At 38.5% G+C, this 19631-nt stretch overlaps 1 protein-coding gene across 3 annotated transcripts in view; it reads left to right on the plus strand.

The window, feature by feature from the left end:
* The window catches only part of prkacaa (protein kinase, cAMP-dependent, catalytic, alpha, genome duplicate a), a 33433-nt gene that overhangs the window by 8654 nt on the left and 5148 nt on the right, over positions 1-19631 (plus strand). For 2 of the 3 annotated variants that reach the window (XM_022668045.2, XM_022668044.2), the window contains exons 2-9: positions 8514-8575; positions 10605-10733; positions 11929-12027; positions 12892-12974; positions 15349-15475; positions 16948-17043; positions 17272-17394; positions 18654-18818. In XM_022668045.2, coding sequence (XP_022523766.1) covers positions 8514-8575; positions 10605-10733; positions 11929-12027; positions 12892-12974; positions 15349-15475; positions 16948-17043; positions 17272-17394; positions 18654-18818 — 884 coding nt within the window. Of the gene's footprint in view, positions 1-2152; positions 2839-8513; positions 8576-10604; positions 10734-11928; positions 12028-12891; positions 12975-15348; positions 15476-16947; positions 17044-17271; positions 17395-18653; positions 18819-19631 lie in introns of those variants that run through there. The other variant, XM_022668043.2, reaches the window with a different exon arrangement.

Here is a 19631-nt window from a genome sequence, read left to right on the forward strand (position 1 = left end):
TTTCTTTGCATTATTTGAGGTCTGAAAGCTCTGCATATTTTTTTTGTTATTTCAGCCATTTCTCATTTATTTCTGCAAATTAGTGCTCTAAATGACAATATTTTTATTTGGAATTTAGGATAAATGTTGTCCATAGTTTGTAGAATAAAACAATGTTATTTTTAATCCAACATATACCTTTAAATATCAAAATCAGGGAAACTGATTTCGAAACTGAAGTGGTCTCTTATTATTTTTTTCCAGAGCTGTGACCTAGAGTGAAGGCAGTCCTTAAATTGACAGCTGCTCTATGCATTGTGTAAGCACTTTGTGATGAGTGGACCAGTACAAGTGCAACAAAATCACTTGAAATGTGAATTTGTGTCATTTTTAAAACAAAAATGACCCAAAACTCTTAGATCTGGAGCTAAAAGCTTCAAGTAGTAGATCCTGGCTCCTCTGACCTCTCCTGTTTCTGTTTTACTTGCCCAGGCGGCTTTAGTGTGCCTGTTTGCGAGCGCTCGGGCTGTGATTTGACATGCCGTCAAGGTGGAGCTCCTACAGTGTCTATAAATAACCCTTTGGGTTACAGTCCACATCAGCTTGCATAACAGCGTCTGTTTTATTGTTTGTCTGCCCTTCACTTCCTGAACTCCCCTTAAAGGGACAGTGATACTTAAGACCACCACATTGCAGCAGGGGCCAAGCCCTCTGTACAGCCACTTGGACTAGTTCCCATCAACACGGCACTCCTGCGTCCATCCAGCAGCTGGACAGGTCAGTAGGTACAAGAGTGAGACGGAGATTACGACTGGACCGCAGAGACTACAAAAGAGATGCAAGAATAAGGTCAAGGAAGAGGGGGAGGGGGGGGGGGGGGGGGACTTACCAGAACTCCCTCTGTCTCCTGGATGTGGTTCAGATAGGATCTCTCTGTGTGTCTGTCTCTCTCTCTCTCTCTTTCTCAACCCTAGCTGTCTCACTCTTTCTCTCATGACCTCTCAACTCTTGCTGTCTGTCTCTTGCTCTCTTCACTGTAGTTCTTGTGCATTCTCTTTCTAAATCCTAGGTCTCATACTGTCTGTCAAATCTAGCTCTCGTGCTCTTTGTGAACTCTAGCTGCTTTGCACAACTCTAGCTCTCTTATGTCTCACATTCTTAACTCTCTTTATTGCATTTTCTCTGGTCTAGCTCTTTCAACTCTAGCTGTCTCAACTGTAGCTCTTACACTCTCTCTCATCTTCAGCTCTCGCTCTCTCCCTCTCTTAACTGTAGCTTTCTCTCTGATCTTTCAACTCTATTCCAAACTGTGTCTCTTTATCAACTATAGCTGTCTCTCAACTCTAGCTCTTGCACTCTTACAAAACTGTAGCTGCCTTTCAACTCTATCTCTAGTTTTCATGCTCTGTCTTTCTCCCAGCTGTATCTGTCACACACTCTGATCTCTAGCTGTGTCTCTCAACTCTAGCTCTTGCACTTTTTCAGCTCTAGCTCTTGTGCTCTTTACCGCTCTCTCTTTCAGCTGTAGCTCTCTGTCTCTTTAGCCCTCATGTTCTCTCTGAACTGTAACTGTTGCGCTTAGGTCTGTTGTACCCTCTCAACTCTAGCTATCTCACTTAAAAAAAAATCTTGTTGACTTAGATTTAATTTTTCATTTTTGTTCATTTCTCACTTTTGCTCGCTGTATTCCTGTGTAACTCTGACTTCCCTGCCTTACTCCTTTTTATTCCTGCCTGTCTTGCTCATGCTTGTTCTCTCTCTCTCACCCTCTTTTTAGCCTCTCTCGCTCGTCCTCTAGTTCAAGCCGAAATGTGTTGCCTCAGGCTCTTTGCTCTGCAAATGAGCATAGCTTATTTTGTGTGTGTGTGTGTCTGTGTGTGGATTGGTTCTCTGGTGCTGGAGTAAATTCATGGTCAGTGCACCCCAGGCTGACCCTGCTGGTTTGCGTCACAGTGTGGGGCTCAGAAGCCCGGGGCTCTGCTGATTGATCCGTGTGATCGATCGCCAGCACTGCCAACTGGAAGACAGATCCGATTCCGAGGGATCGCAGGGGGGACTGTACATGCTCCTATTGGGCAGCTTTTGGTGAACAATCGCACTGCACTTTCTTTCTTTCTTTCACAAGGTTCCTCCTGAGCCTTTGCTCTCAGTGCACTTTTAGGTCTTGGAGTGACCATGGCTGCTAGGGTACAGACAGCTGTTTGTTGGACTATCGTTGGAAATTATCTTTGATGTTATGGCTTTTGCCACGCCCCTTGGTGACCAGGACCTTGCTGGGATCAATATGGTTGTGTGTCTCTGTGTGTGTGCAGAATAAATATTGATACAAACATGCGAGCATGGGTCCAATTGATCTGGCTGTGTAATGTCTGTATAGACCTGCAGCAGTTCAGAGAGAGCGAGTTAGTTCACTCGATTGCCCGGACAGAGTGAGAGCCTGAGAGGGTCTATTAACACAAAACAAAAGATAAAAGGAACCGCGACCTAGGCAGTCGTGGACGTCCCTCTCCGTCCGAACACGGACCTCAAACAGGCGGCCAGGCCACAGCGCCATGAGGATGGTTGTGTGAGGAAGAGGAAGAGCAGGAGGAAGTGCGCGAGCCGTGCAGATGTGTGACCGTAAGAGCTCCAGGAGGCATGGAAGCAAGAGGGAGTCGAGGGAATCGAGAGAATCGAGAGAATCAAAGGAACCGAGAGAGCTAAAGGAACAGAGAGAGCCAAAAGAATCACGGGAGTTGAGAGAGCCAAAAGAATCGCGGGAGTCGAGAGAGTCAAGGGAGTCGCGGGAGCCAAGAGAGTCGTCTCGGTCGAGTGATGCAGTGATATCAGGACCGGATGGTCCTACACTGCTGGTGGACGGTAAGAAAGAGAAAGTGTGTGCGCTGGTTCTCTGTAGTGGCCGTCTCTGCTGCTTAAAAGAAGGCATACCTAACAACAGGGATCATTCCTTTACTGGGCCATTGGTGCTCTAGTGAGGGGCTGTGTAACTTTGACGTTTATTAGCAATGCAACTAATGATTATTTTGGTAATCTGATTATTTTTTCGATTAGTCAGCGATTATTTCTGCCATGTCCTCTATCTCTAAAAATGATAAAAACAGCTGAACATAAGATTTAAAAGGCATTTAAATGACAATGTTGTTTAAAGGTGGAAAATACTGATATTCTGTGAGTAAATATGAACTCTGTTGTGTTGGGCTACTTTTGGAGACACTGTGTGTATGAACCCTGTATCCATCTCCCATAGCACTTCTGTCCCCAGCACTTTGTGTAATGCGCTACTGTTATAAATTAGTTGACAATTACATTTTTAGTCGACAAACTTTAAAAATCAACATATTGATTATATCGGCTAATCGTTGCAGCCCTAATGCTTATAGCTTAAGGTTTTCACTTATATATATATATATATATATATATATATATATATATATATATATATAAATGCATCAGTACTGTTGTGTTCTGCTATTTAAATACGCATGTATAATAAACAAACTTTTATACACATTTTGTAATTAAATATAGTTAGGTTATGATATAATCAATGTGCCTAAAAAGGCACATTTTCCTGCTCTAGATAGCAGTATGTAAACTGATTGTGTTACCTTGTCTGATGGCTTGGAAATGCCCATACCTGCATAAGTAGGGAGTTGTTATCGTGTGATTGTTGTTAAACACTGTCCAACATGCTCATGGCAAGGCAGCATGAATTATGGAAGTTGGAGCGAGGTATTGTACCACTGTGTGGATGGAAAGTTCCATTTCTGAAGTTGTGCGGGTATTTTACATTCCTTGATCCACAGAGTCACACATACAGTGAGAATGTGTTGGCATGACCACATGTCTGGGTAGAATTGCTTCAGACCAGTGCAGGGTTCTTTAGCCTCTATTGGATAGCAAAAGTCTTGGTACTCTACTGTACACCACTTAACCATTTGGAGGAAACTGTTTTAATAATGCAAACCAAATTTATTGCAGATACATGAGGGAAGGGTTTCTGATGTGACACTAATACTATATAACTGGAGCTAATTGACAGGTGATTTAAATGCGCTCTCTCAAGTAGGGCTGCAACTGATTATTTTGGTAGTCGACTAACCTGATTTATTTTTTCAATTAGTCGATTAGTCAACGATTATTTCTGCCATGTCCTCCATCTCTAAAAGCGATATAAACAGCTGAACATACAATTTAAAAGGTGTTTAAATGTCTGGATGTTGTTTAAACATGTAAAGTACTGATTAATTTGTGAGTAAATATTTAATCTCTTGTGTTTGAGCACTTTAAGTGCTCAACTTAATCTTTTGAGATTAAGTTGAGTGTAAACTGTGTGAGTGAGACATTTACCCATCTCTCATTGTGAATCTGTCCCTAGCACTTTGTGTAATGCGCTACTGTTACAAACGAACGATTAGTCAACTATGAAATTTATAGTCGTCAAATTTAAATAATCGACATTGTTGATTATATCGACTAATCGTTACAGCCCTACTCACTAAACTGTTTTCTGTTCTTTCTACAAGCAAAATTTGCTATAAAATTCAGTTAATGTCCAAAATCTTTATGTAAAAATCCATATCTGTAATAAATACTTTTCTTGTTTTGATGCGAGAACATTTCAGTCTGGGCAAAGTTGTTATTGAATGAACAAAAACAGCCTTTATTAGGGTGCCAGTATACAACCTCTGAGTTGTAGTGTATGTAGTCCTTCGGGAGCTCTTAAACATCACACTGAGTGTGTGTATGATTGCTCTTTTTCAGTGTGTAGGAGGTCTGGACTGTGCTGTGTGGTTTTAGATTTTTGGAGGTTCTTTTTTTCTGAATGTGCTGAATGAACTTTGGTCTCTGGCTGTTCTCTCTCTTCCTCTGTTCTCTCTCTCGCTCTTTCTGCGCTCTCTCTCTCTCTCTCTGCTCTCTCTTTCTCTGCTCTCGCTCTCTCTGCTCTCTCTCTCTCTCTCTCTCTCTCTCTCTCTCTCTCTCTCTGCTCTCTCTCTTTCTGCTCTTGCTCCCTTGGCTCTTGGAGCTCTTATCTGAATGAAATGTGAGAACACAGCCCAGTCAAAACTGAGTTTGTGTATGAGAAAGCAAGAGCACACGAGCTTTAGGCTGTTGGGGTGAGTTCTGAAGGGGGCGTTGTGGGGCGGGGCCAGGTGGACGGAGCGTGTGAGTAGGAGATATTGTTTGACGGCACTATCTACATTAGGGGTAAGGGTGCATGAGTGCGTCTCATTTACATATACAGCTCATAAAAAATTAAGACCACTTCCGTTTCTGAATCAGTTTCTCTGATTTTGCTATTTAGGTTTATGTTTGAGTAAAATTAACCTAATTGTTTTATTCAATAAAGTACGGACAACGTTTCTTCCACATTTCCAAATAAAAATATTGTCATTTAGAGCATTTGTTTGCAGAAAATTACAAATGGCTGAAATAAAAAAAGATGCAGAGCTCAGAAATCAATATTTGGTGGAATAACCTGGTTTTTAATAAAAGTTTTCATGCATCTTGGCATCATGTTCTCCTCCACCAGTCTTACGCAATGCTTTTGGATAACTTTATGCCACTCCTGGTGCAAAAATTCAAGCAGTTCAGCTTGATTTGATGGCTTTTCTAATCGGTAAAATCGAAGAAACTCATCTTTTTTTTTTTTAGAGCTGGTACATGTACATGCAGTAAATATGCCGAACTTTAGTTTTGTGGTGGATTTTTGTTCCTACAGAGCACAGCATTTTTCTGTAGCTCAGCGATTAAGTTCTCAATGTTGCTTCCATGTTATGGACTGGTCAAAGGAGCAAGGACATGCAGCTCTACATGCAATAATACGTCTTTTAACAGGATATCCCCTCCAAAATATTAACTTTACAGGAGACAGGAGACAGAATGGGAGTCTTTTAAGTTTTTATTTCAAGTAATTTTGGAGTGTTTCTGTTCATAGCCATCAGGCTAGATCACATTATGACAAAGAGAAAAATGGCAAAAATGATGGCTTAAGGTTTTTGTACAACAGCAAAAATATATACATATATAATCAATCAGTTTTTAGGTGCAGCAGAAGCAGCACTCAGGTTACTGTTCTATTTTTATGCACTGCTCTTGTAACTTCAGGATTCAGCATCACTTTTCACGCTTGGTATCAGTTTACTACTCTTTCACGGACTGTCTGTTTGTTACATTGCAAAAGTTCTTTTAAACAGTTTTTATTCTACTTTCCTCTTCCTGTCTTCCTTGCGCCTCTACTTCCTGTGTATGTCATCAAGTTTTGTAATTGCGTTTTAAATTTTTTGTGTAATGGGAACCTGGCTGCTGTTCTAAATTTTATATTGAATAAACCAATAGAAATGCTCCAAAATCACATGGATTTAAATCTTTTTATGTTCCCTTTTTTATTCTCCAGTAAAAATGCGTTTTAAAGACATAAAAACAAATGCTTCCATATGTACAGTGGTCTCACACACACACATTGCAATATTTTTTGCTAAACAGAACACACACACACACTGCAGAACTCCCCTGAGGGTCCCTCGAGCAAGGGGACACGGCAGCGGAGGAGTGGGGAACGGCCTGGAATGCAAACATTCCCACACTGTCATTAGTCCAGTAAGCTTGGAGAGAGGGGGTTGCATGCACTTCTGGTTGCACTTCCCTGCAGCAGTACAGTTGCAACAGGGTGTGTGTGTGTGTGTGTAAAGTGTGTTTGTGTTTTTGACTGTTTAAGTGAGTGGAGCAGAGCCTAATAGTCTGTGATTAATTGCGATCAATTGCAACGTAAAATGCAATTATATTTATATTAGTGGTGTCAATTAAAATTCTAGTATATACTTTTGTGGGGCGCTGAAATACAGAATGCATGATAAATTACATAAAGAAAACTTTTTTTTTACCTTGTTGTTAACATCTCAGCTTGGTTGTACGAATTTCTGAATTAGAACATAATTTGCTTAGTATAAAAGGACGTTTTAAACCTGTAGTAGTTGGCTTCTGTGGTCCATTAGTTTGTTTAATCGGAGTGTTCTCTCCCTCTGTTTGGTTTGTTTTCGCACAGGCATAAACCTAAATGCACCAAAATGCGCATTAATAAACTACGCAAGAGCATTGTCTCCTCTGATTGGTCAGAGCTGTCTGCCGAGGGAGCAAGAAAGTTAATAATATATATATAAAAAGTTAAAATAGAATTTTGTTCTGTTCCAGCGCGTATATCTATGAAGCATGAAGCTGCTTTAACAAAAATCTTCATAGCAAAGTTGCTGCTTGTTGCTGCTTGTTGGACTTGATGACATTGCCAGTGTTGTATCTCAGGGCAGATCTTTATTGGTGAATATCTGTGATTCCAGATTTAATAGTTAACTAATTACTAGTTTGTTGTCATTTTGAGGCCAGACGGTATTCTTACACTCATGCATCACTCCCAGTGCCAGCTGCTATTGATTTGGCCGTTGTGCCATGGTGGGAACAGGAAGTGTTAGATAACGCAAGCCCAGTCGATTTGGTTTTAACAGCATTGGAAATGAGAAGGAAATGGCCATCGGCTTCAATACACACACAGTGAAACCAAAAGCAGAAGTGCTCTCTGTAGAGATTGAATTAGCTGAAACTCACCAGGGCTGTTGTGATATGGGTAAAACACCATTGTTGTGGTTATTGTTGTTTATATATTGTGATAAAAATACATTGTGCAAGACTGACCTGCATTATTTTGGCCAAAATAAGTGACTTTAATAATAAAAAAAAAGAGCCTCAGAGAACACTCAGTAAAGATGTCAGCATTTCCATAATATATATTCATACAGTACACTCCTTTATTATGGTCACACGTTGCAAAGTTATTTATTTAATTAATTGATATTCATTTATTTTTTGTATTATTCAGCTATTGTCACATTTTTCAACAAAATTCAACATTGTTCCAGCTTTAGACTTGTGGGTCTAAAAAAAAAACAGCAGATATCATGCTACACACTGTTAATTATGTTGAATACCGTGGTCTTTAAAACAAATAAAATAGAATCCAGGAACTAAGAGCACCACTTTTAGAATCTGTAATGTGTGTGTGAGAGTGTAAGATAACAGTGATGGTGTTGTGACTAGGCTGCCTTTATCTGCAGTCTGTTCACCCTTAAAATTGTAAAGGGTGATACTATATGTTGCTTATTGTAGAGTGAAGTATTAGTAATAATGAACATAATGTTTGTGCCAGACAGTTCTAACATTGTTAGTTTATGATGGCTCATTCTTGAAGAACTTGCCTAAATCTGCTGAATCTGTTTTAAAACTACCCTTTAACCTGCTCTGTGCTGATTCGCCGAACAATACAGTCTTATATTTTTTGCATTAAGCTCAAATGCACAGACATCATCAATCATGTAGAATTTTAGCATTACCTGACATTTTCCCCAGCTATTACAAATAAAGCTTTTGTGTGTATAAGTATTACACTAAGCACTATTGTTTGGACTTGAACTTTAGTAAAAAAAAAAAAAAAAGTGTATTATTATATGGTTAATGTTTCTGTTTTCTGTTTTTGTCGTTTACAGTGAAGGAGTTTCTTGCTAAAGCCAAAGAAGATTTCCTCAAGAAATGGGAGAATCCAGCACAGGTAAGCTTTTAAAATAGTGTTATATTACGCATGCCATCAGCTGCCGGAGCCCTAAGAGAGCACAATATGCTTTGCTCTGTCTGGGTGGGTACAGTAGATGGTGCTCTTTCCCCTCATCACTCCAAAGGGTGATGTGGATCAGCACAAGGCTGTGTCTGTGAGCTGATTTATCAGAACCGAGTCGCTGCGCTTTTTTCTAAGAGCGCTGGGATGCTACTCGGCAATGCTAAATCAGCAACAGTTCAAAAAGAGGCGGTGGCTGATTCACATGTGTCGGAAGAGGCATGTGTTAGTCTTCACCCTCCTGGTGTTGGGGCATCACTAGTGATAGGGGTAGTCCTAATGAGTGGGTTGGATAATTGGCCTTGTAAATTGGGTAGAAAATGGAATTAAAATGAGAAAAAAATGGGGTTATATTACGTTAACGTTTTGTTTATTTTTGGATGGTTAGCATCAGATTATAAAGTTTGTATTTACAGACAATTATTATAATATCTATATGAAAGCCGTGGTCTAATTTATGTGTCAATAAAATAGAAATATTGATGGTAAAACATGTAGGGCTGTATGTTCAGTCCTTTCTCTCTCTTTTTGTGTGTGTGTGCGTGCACACAAGTGTGTGTCACATGCCTCCTGCTGGTCATACTTGAAAGGTCCACTTGTGGCTAGAGCACTGGATCCCATAGGGACCTGTGAGCACACATTCATAAACATTAGAGCCTCTCCATCATCTGTACAGATAATGAAGGGGTGTGTGCCACCTTCTGGACACAAAGAGAACGTAACCTAATATGTATCTTTTTCAGCTGCCTTGTAGCTCTGACACCGTTTTGTATCTGCATTTTACTTCTGGTTTTAATATTGTTAAGAAATAGATTAGGTTGTTGTTAAACTGTCAACCTAATGAAGTGATCTTATTTTGAAGTTGTGAACATAATTTCCTTGGAGCCCTTTGTGTAGAACATATGCTATTTTGATTAATCAAAAAAAGAGATAAGAAAATTGACAAATATGAGTATTGTGTTTCAGTTTATGTGAGAACCTTCATAAGATTTAGGGCTGGGCAAAATATTGCATATATAAAAGTATACATGCTAGAATATCTGTGTGTGGGTTTATATATTTACATATTTGTGGTTTTAGTGGAAAAAGTACAAAGTACAAGCTTGTGCAAATTCTGATGTCATTGTAATTAAAGGAATAAAGTAATCATTTCCCAATTTCAAAGAACATAATTCACTGCAGTTTGTTGAATTAGTATTTTTTTTTTTAACCTTGAGGCCCAGCCATATTAATAATATATTTTAGATGTTGCAATAATATTAAGGCTAATGTAATGGAAGTAGTCTAGAACTAAGAAATATTATTTATGTAAAATTAAGTGGTAAAAACAGTGACCAGGATGTATACTCATAAGAATATAGCCTTTTTCCATTAAAAGGGGAGTTCCATAGTTGTTGAAACCTAAAGTCATTCAGAGTAGGATTGGTGTGAAATAGTTTGTTCCAAATTACATTGGTGGTACCGTCTTTTATATCTGTATTCCCAATTTCAGTTGTTTACACACAGGAAAAGCCAGACCAGTCTCTAAACCAAGGTTCATATTTGTTATTTTGTTTGTATTTTGTCTGGTTACTTTTGGTTTCACTGAGTTTACTGAGTGCAGTAACCTACATGGGCTGTGACTCCAAATACCTAATTTTTGTTGGTTTATAGAAGTCCTTCATCTTAATTTAAGAGTCAGTGTGTTGCCATTTCAGTGAGTTGCCTTTCCAGATGTTGTGCAGAATTATGGCTAATCTACAGTTACAGTAGATACAGGAATCAGTCATTTTGGTCCTTTGCTTTGGACCATAGTATGTTTTTTTGGCGTACTGCATTTCGCATCAAACCACTTTAAATGAGTGTTTTCATTTTGACTATTAAATTATTCAGGTATTATGAGAAAACTGTGGTATTTTGTTCTTTTCAAACTTGTAAAATTGTTCAGTTTTAAACTTTTAAACCTCTGCTTTTCTCCCCCTGTCAGAACACTGCGTCTCTGGACCAGTTCGAGAGGCTGAAGACACTGGGCACAGGCTCCTTCGGTCGAGTCATGCTAGTCAAGCACAAAGAAACGGGCCAGCACTTTGCTATGAAGATTCTCGACAAACAGAAAGTGAGCTGCTCTCTCACTCTACACACACATCCATAAGGGCTGTGTATTAGAAAGAACATGGCAGTAAGAGATGCATCACACTATAACGGTTATGATTGACAATTGTTTAATTAGGAAAACTGTCACAGTATAAAAAACACACCAACATATTTATATAATCTTAGTAAAAGAAAAGTTATTTTTATGCAGTTACCTTATTTACCGAACTAGGGTGCATCAGTGATCGTCTATTTTCTGGTCCATTTTCATACATAAGGCCCACCAGATTATAAGGCACATTAAGCGACGCTAGTAAGGACGCATGCTTGAAGTGAACAAGGGTGTCTTCATGTTTCCCTCCTAATTCAGCATGTCTAAGTAAACAAAACTGAATATTATTCTACAGTTAGCTTAGTATTCTAGTATTTTGTCCAAGGGTGCTAGCCGTGGTTAGCAAGCACTTAGCCAGCCCAGATTATAATGCGCACTCTCGATTTTAGGGAGAATTAAAGGATTTTATGTGCTCTTTATAGTCTGAAAAACTATAAAACCAGTCTAAGTGGGATCTAACGATAAAGAACTTAGGTTCCAGTCACTTCCATGGGTAAAGGAGCATAAAACCTAGTCATGCAGACTGCTTCTACACATTATAAACAATAGTGAAAGAATGGGTCACTCTCCGTAGCTCAGTGAATTGCAGCATGGTACCGTGATAGGATGCAGCATCTTTACAACAAGTTCAGTTAATTTCCTCACTACTAAATGTTTTACTACCATCTGTCAGTGCTATTATATCAGTGAATGCAACTGCGAACAAAAGCAACTGGCTGTGTCTGTATCTCACACCAAGTTTTGATAATCAAAAACCTATTAAAATCATTAATTATAAGATCAAAGAACTGTTGTTTAACCTCAGTGAACACCAAAGGTGTCCTGAGAACTATCTGTTTGAAGCTTTCAAAGGTATTTGCATCATAACGTTGAGAAGAAATTGAGAAGAAGCGTGTTGTTGAATACGAACTCGATGGTCTGCTGTTATCACAATTTTATTTGATGAAATGATCAAAATAAACAGATAAAGAACAGATAAAGTTACAGATGGTCCATACAGAATTTTAGGGGGGATTGGGAGTGTTTAGGTTTTAAGTGTTTGTTGGGAGAATGGGGTGTAACTGGGGGTGTGTGGAGCTGATCAGCTGTTTGTTGTGTTCTTCAGGTGGTTAAGCTGAAACAGATAGAACACACACTGAATGAGAAACGCATTCTGCAAGCGGTCAGCTTCCCTTTTCTCGTACGGTTGGAGCACTCCTTCAAGGTTTGTATTTGTTTACTCTGCCTCTCTGTGTCTGTGTCTCTCTCTCTCTCTTTCTCTGTATCTCTCTCTGTATCTTTGTGTTTGTGTCTTTCTGTCTCTGTGTTTGTGTGTCTGTCCCCATTTGAGTCTGTGTCTGTCTGTCTGTGCGTGTCTCTGTCTGTCTGTGCGTGTCTCTGTCTGTCTGTGCGTGTCTCTGTCTGTCTGCCTCTGTGTGTGTCTGCCTCTGTGTCTGCCTCTGTGTCTGCCTCTGTGTCTGCCTCTGTGTGTGTCTCTGTGTGTGTCTCTGTGTGTGTCTTTGTGTGTGTCTTTGTGTGTGTCTTTGTGTGTGTCTTTGTGTGTGTCTTTGTGTGTGTCTTTGTGTGTGTGTGTGTCTGTCTGTCTCTGTGTGTACTTGTCTCTGTGTGTCTGTGTGTCTGTGTGTCTGCCTCTCTGTCTGTGTGTGTGTGTGTGTGTGTGTGTGTGTCTGTCTCTGTCTGTCTATCTGCGTTTATGTCTCACTGCATGTCTGCCTCTCTGTCTCTGTGCATCTGTGTGTGTATCTTTCTCTGTCTCTGTGTGTCTGACTCTGTGTATGTATCTGTGTGTGTGTGTGTGTGTGTGTCTGTCTGTCTCTGTCTGTCTATCTGCGTTTATGTCTCACTGCGTGTCTGCCTCTCTGTCTCTGTGCATCTGTGTGTGTATCTTTCTCTGTCTCTGTGTGTCTGACTCTGTGTATGTATCTGTCTCTGTGTGTGTGTGTGTGTGTGTGTCTCTGTGCCTGTGTGCATGCTTTAGCAGATAACAGCTGATTCAGTAAATGATGAGCGAGAACTTGCTTTGCTGAAATTTCAGTTCTGTTCTCTGTCTGTTTTCTGAATTGTTTAGGACAATTCTAATCTGTATATGGTAATGGAGTATGTTCCTGGAGGGGAGATGTTTTCTCACTTGAGGAGAATCGGCAGATTCAGGTGAGGTTTGACTGTTCCACTACCATCGTTTCCTCACAGCTCACAGTGTTCACGACTGCCTTAACTGCCTTGTACATCTTAAAAACTGTGCAATGCCAAAACTAGCTGTTTTAACCCTTTCACAGGTGTAATCTCACAGGTGGGATTTGTTATGGCTGTTCCCTTGTTAATGCTGTCCCAGCTGTGGGATTTAAATGTTCAGTGTAGAACAGTCAGCTGTATTTCTGCTGATTTTAGCGAAGCCAACTGCTAATTAGTATTCCCACAACATGCAGCGCATCCTTAAAATACAACCAACTGCTAAACTGTTAATCAATGTAAACTGGCCTCTGTTAATTAAGACAAACATACACTCACAAATCCTCAAAATTTAGCTTTGGTTCTTAACCCTCACAACAGATGCCTACCGCTCTGTGCATGTGTGCTCACTATATGTCGCAGTGTGTGTTTGTTCACACTGGCAGTATATCTGATTCATAGCATCATTATAGCATCGTCATTTCTGCTATTGGACAGAGTTTTTTTCACACTCAAAACAAGCACAGCAGCCCTTATAAGCTGAAGATAGTTAAGACTATTATATAAGTTAGTTAAAATTAATACAACAAAAGAATGTTTAAAGTAATGATACGTCCCTAAAGATGACCAGGTTACTGGCTGAAGTGTAGAGGAGGCAGGAATTAAGTAGACTGTTATTAGAGATGTGCAATCCACTATGGATGGATTAGCATGAGCCATACCATGCCATTCATGCCCCGCTGTTTTCTGTGCTATAAAATATTCTACATTTTTGGGATGTCGGATATTTAAGCCTAATCATGGAGTAATCTACTAAGTGAATTATGAATTAACACTGGAAAGGTTTTGGTTCTAGGCTTAACCTTAATCTGGGACTGGGAAACTGTAGCCAAATATGTATTAGATTGAACACATAAATATATTCATATTTATTACAATTCTAGGCTTATACTGAACTTTATATTTTAGTATTCAGTATTTTCTTCTGATAATTTCTTCACTATTGACTTTTCCTCTGTGTAATGATTTAGGGCTGGCTTTGAGTATTCAGGTATTTGGGTAATTGTTCGTTAGGTAGGTTTTGCACTGTGAAAATATTATGTTGAACACAAAACCAAAACTGCATTTGTCTTTATGTTGTGGACACTTTAACTTAGTCTGAGTGTGTTTTTCGAAGGCTGTCTAAAATCTGAACAAGACCAAACCCCCCATCTGTTATCTTTGCACAAATTAGGCTTGATTTGGCTCTTTTTCTTATGGAAAAACCGAAAACTGTTTTACTGATTTTACCAAACTGTTTGTTTAAGAATGTGCTGTACTGTTATTAAAGTGGTGGTAACTGTACATTTGAATATTTGGTTTGTAGCTACATTTTGTTTGATTGTTATCATGTGCTACCATGGTCGATTTTAATATTGAATTCATTTTGACATTTATGGAATCTGTTCATCTAATTTTTCTTTTTCATGTGTTTTACATTTGTTTAACCCTCCTATTTTGTACGTCAGGAACAGAAATGGTGTTCCAGGGTCATTTTGAACCGCATGTTTAATTATTCAAAAATCCTTACAAGCAGTGTAAATATTTATACAATGGTGTTCCTTACCTCTAACAGGTAATGGTTTAATTAGGATAATTCACTCGATTTTCATAAAATAAAAAATAAAAAACGACTTTTTAATATGTCACTACTTTATTGCTTTTAAAGACCAACATATAAAACAATAGTTTTAAATAACATTAAAACATAACATTGCAAATATTTTTAGTTTTTTAATTTTTATATTATATGTCGATTACACTAATTAAGGCAAACAGAAGAAGTTTCATACTGAAAAAAAATACTTTTAACTATTTTTCCTAGATCTTCATACTTTAAAAGGGTTAAATCATTTTTAGCATCTCTATAATCCATTATACCTTTTGAGTCGTTTGTTATTTTGTAGATTTTTTTAATTATTATTCCAGGGTTCCAAAACATATAATTCAGGCCAGACCTAACAATAATCATGTTCATATTCACAGTCAGTGATGCATTTTCGTTTTTGGACTCTGTACAGCTAAAATACTTTCACATTCCCTTTAGATAAGATCTTGTGGCTATGCCTTATTGATTTTGAATCATGAGACTTTTGTGGTTATCTTGTCGTATTCATTTCTATATTAAAGATTTGTACTGCCATTTCTGATTTAAGCCCTGAAATACATTATCAAATGGTTTAAATTTAATATGAATTATTTGTTGAATGTTCTTCGGAAATGTAATTATCATTATGATTTTCAGGTATGACTTTCTCACAGTCTCTCTCTCTCTCTCTCTTTCTCTTTTTCTCTTTCTCTCTTTTTCTCTCTGTAGTGAGCCTCACGCTCGCTTCTATGCTGCCCAGATAGTTCTGACCTTTGAATACCTTCACTCGCTTGACCTCATCTACCGAGATCTGAAGCCTGAGAACCTGCTGATAGATCAGCAGGGCTATATACAGGTAAACACACACACACACACACCCCAGTACAGAGTACAGAACGTCCAGTTCACCAGATATACATTATGTGGCCAAAAGTATTGGGACAGCTGCTCCTTCATTCATTCATTTATTTATTTATTTATTTATTTTTAAATCATTGTTATTGAAAACATTGTCCTGCATTTGTTGGAGTAACTGTCTCTCCTGCCCAGAGAAGGTTTTCTATTGGATTTTGAAGCATTGTATTGAGAATTTAATTGCATTCAGTGATTCAGCAATCACAATCCCTTCTGATCCCAAACTGCCCATTTCATCCCAAAAGTATTATATGGAGCTCAATCATTCCAAATAAACCTCAACTACAGCAACTATAGCCATTTTAAATATATTAATACTGTAGATTAAAGGATCATTTTAATGCACATGGAACTGATTTTATTTATTTTTTTAATCTAAAATAAGTTAAGTAAACAAAACTATCATTTTTAAAAGTACATTTTCTTGTAATGTCAAACGAGCACTGTATGTTAACAGAGATTTTTCTCATTAAAACTGTTTATTTGCGTAAGTAAAGCACGTCCTTTTATTTACAGTAAGCTCAGATTTCCACTAAGGCGAGCTGCTACTCTACACTAGGGAATCCTGACTGTTCCGCTAAGCCAGGGCGATGTTAGCTAGCAGTTCGTCCCATGTAGCTTGTTTTAACATGGTACACGCACAGGCTACAGGCCAGTGATGCTTAGCTCTGAGTGGCAAAAGAGCTAGCACGGTTAGTGGTTAATGCTAATGCTGCTCCAGCAGTGCTAGCCGGGGTTAGCAGCAAGCCACAGGTCAATAATACTTACTTCTGAAGTGCGAAATAGCTAGCACTTAGCGTTGTTAGCTGCTAATGCTAATACTGCTCCATCCCCGGTGCTGGAGAACTAAACTGAAACGGCTGTATAACTCTGTATTCAGTGGAGTGACTGGAGTGACTGGTAGAAATTAATTTGTACATAAGGTGCACCGGATTATAAGACACACTGACGATTTTTTGGGTAAAGTAAAGGATTTTAAGTGAGCCATTTAGTGCAAAAAATACAGTAATCTAATGGTTTTACTTGATAAAACTATTTAAAACTTAGTTTTAAAAAGAAAGTTGTGTTAAAGTTGTTGGCGTATCTTATTTTAATGTCATTTGTTTAAATTCTTCAGCTGTTTTTCTGCTATTGAAGTCTGATTTAAAGAACCTCAGGAATGTTAAAATAGCAGTTATTGTGATTCAGAATGTATTCTGGGTAAAAGTAGTCTTTTCTCTGTGATGATTGGCCGCTAAATTAAGGATTCTGTGTGTTTTAATGGTCCTCTGTGTACACACTAAAGAAGACATTTAAAGATGCTGACTCAGCATAATAAACTACAGTCTATAAAACGTGGCTTGAATACCAGTGTTTACAGCTTTTCATTCTGTTCCTTTTTTTTTTTTTATCTTTCTTTCTTTTTTTCTGTAGGTAACAGATTTTGGCTTTGCCAAGCGTGTCAAGGGCCGGACCTGGACGCTGTGCGGCACTCCCGAGTACCTGGCCCCAGAAATCATCCTCAGTAAAGTGCGTACCTGTGACTGTGCTCTGTTTTTCTGCTCCATTCATAAACCACAAATACCCTCTCACATTGAAGTATTATCTCACTGAGTCATGCTGTAACACACACGCTCACATGCTTATTAGTCATAGTAGGCCTGAACTGGTAGAAGGTGAGAGAGAGAGAGCACCTGGAACATGAGGTTCTCTGCTGTGATCTGTTCTGTAATTTCCTTTGCGCTTCTTCTTTCTCAGGGCTATAATAAAGCAGTGGACTGGTGGGCGCTGGGGGTACTGATTTATGAGATGGCTGCTGGTTACCCCCCCTTCTTCGCCGATCAGCCCATTCAAATCTACGAGAAGATTGTCTCAGGCAAGGTATGTGGAGAAAAGCAGCAGACATGTTTTTGCATATATTAAAATGTGCATGAAAACCACAAAAAACACCAAAAAAAACTTTCCTTTTTGCTATGTTGGGGTAGAAAAGATGATGGAAAAAGATTTTTTTTAAGGAACAGGCACGTATCAAGCTTTACGCAATTCCTGTGAGATGTGCTGTTTCTTAGTTTCATTCTTATTACTTTACATACAGCATATACTCAAAGATGCTGAAAGAAACACTGACCAATGCTCCCCTAGATTCCCTCTACAGGAATCTATACCTTATGCTCTGCTCAAGTGGTTATCTGCTATAAATAAATTTTGATTTCTCTTACAAGTTGTCATCAGTAGCAGTTTCTTTTAATATCGCAGCCAGAAAAAAGGACTGCAACTCGCAATAAAAATAAATTACGTTTTGTGACCTCCTGGATGAGTTGTCCATGCCCTTTTGGAGTAATTGAACTCATCTGTCCAAAAAAGTAATTAATAAAAGATATGTTTTTTTTTTTCTTTAATGTGTGAAATCATAATTTAAAAACTATTTTTTTGTATTTATTCAGGTTATCTTTGGCTCATATTCATTGTATCTAACAATTTTTTATATGTAATGCAAGGATTGTAAAACCCATATAATTATGTTAATAAAATGTACCTCTATCCTTTTTAAGTTGACTTCCTGATTTTTTTATTTTAATGATGACAGTAGTCTGTGTTTTTGATAGGGGTGTGCTTTAGCTAAGGCAGACTAGAGTTTTTTTTTTTTTTTTTTTTAAACTGTATTCTACTTTATCAGGAGAGGGAGAGGAAGAGAAAGTGCGAGACAGCGCGAGAGCAAACGCTTAAGATATTAGCACAGTGATGGTGATCACCACGTTTCTGTGCGCGTGTTTGTGTTTACCTCTATGTGCACGCTGTCTGCATGAAACGCACATAAACGTGCCAAATTAAACTATCGAAAACAGGCATCAAATATTTTTTGGGACCTTCCGTTACTCTAAAGTACTAAAGCGTTACGGACAATGTCTGTATAGTATCGAATACCCGCGATACCCAGTCCTACCACTGAACATCCCTTGGCATGACCCTGCAAGAAGGGTCTAGTAAGGGAGATCATGTTTTTTTGTCAAGTTTTATTTTATTGTTTAGTGAGTAAAATGATCTGGATATGTGGAAGAAGCCATGTCCTGCTCTAATGGTAATCCATAGCAAATATGAGCCTGTGCAGTCTAGTAAAAAAATATATTTTTTCTCTCCAGGTGCGCTTCCCCTCCCACTTCAGCTCAGACCTGAAGGACCTGCTGAGAAATCTGCTGCAGGTGGACCTGACTAAACGCTTCGGCAACCTCAAGAACGGCGTCAGTGACATCAAGGGCCACAAGTGGTTTGCCACCACCGACTGGATCGCCATCTATCAGAGGAAGGTGAGAGAGCTCCCAGTAACACAGCCTGAGCTTAAGTGAGAGTACTGTTCACAAATCTGTCTAAAAATTTATTTTTGAAAAAGAAAGAGGCTGTCACTTGTTTTTATCTTTCTTTATCAAAAAAGAAAGCTTTTGGTAAAATTTGGTAACCTGCCTTTGCTTGACTGTGTATGTCTGGGTGTAATGCATTTAAAGACCCTTAAACTTTTAAACAACTTTTAAACAAAATGAATATGGCCTGCTTGCATACTAAAACACCTTAAATTTTCTAAATTTTTAAAAGTAAAAATCTTAAGGGGAAGATTTCATGCAGGTAATTGTGTATTGTATAAAATCTCTCGGATAATTTACATAACTAAGCGAAAATGGTAAGGGGTTTACTGCAGTTACTGAGGTTTTACTGCAGTAAAGTTCCACTGTAACCACGACAATAACACTGTAACCTTATCAACGGAAATAATAATTATAATTATAATGTTAATATAACCAGTGTTTGCGATTTGCTTTTTTTTTTTTTTTAGTATATTTAAGGACTTTTCAGACACATCTACCAAATCTATCGTTTAATCTCTAGCACAGAGATAGAAGTCTGGGTTGGGCGTCGTCAGGTTTCCACTTCCTGTATACGTTGTTTCAAATTAAAAGAGCTCTGCAGAGTGCAGATTTTTGCATTTTCTTGACTTCAAAAAAATTCTGAAGCAGCAGCAACAATAATTTTGCACCACTGGGCTGCGATACAAAAACCCCATTTAAAGGAATGATTTAATGTCTGAAGTTTGCCTTTTCAAAAAATATACTGCTAGGCTATTGTAG

The sequence above is a fragment of the Astyanax mexicanus genome, chromosome 3 (genome assembly GCF_023375975.1).
Source record: "Astyanax mexicanus isolate ESR-SI-001 chromosome 3, AstMex3_surface, whole genome shotgun sequence".
NCBI lineage: Eukaryota > Metazoa > Chordata > Actinopteri > Characiformes > Acestrorhamphidae > Astyanax > Astyanax mexicanus.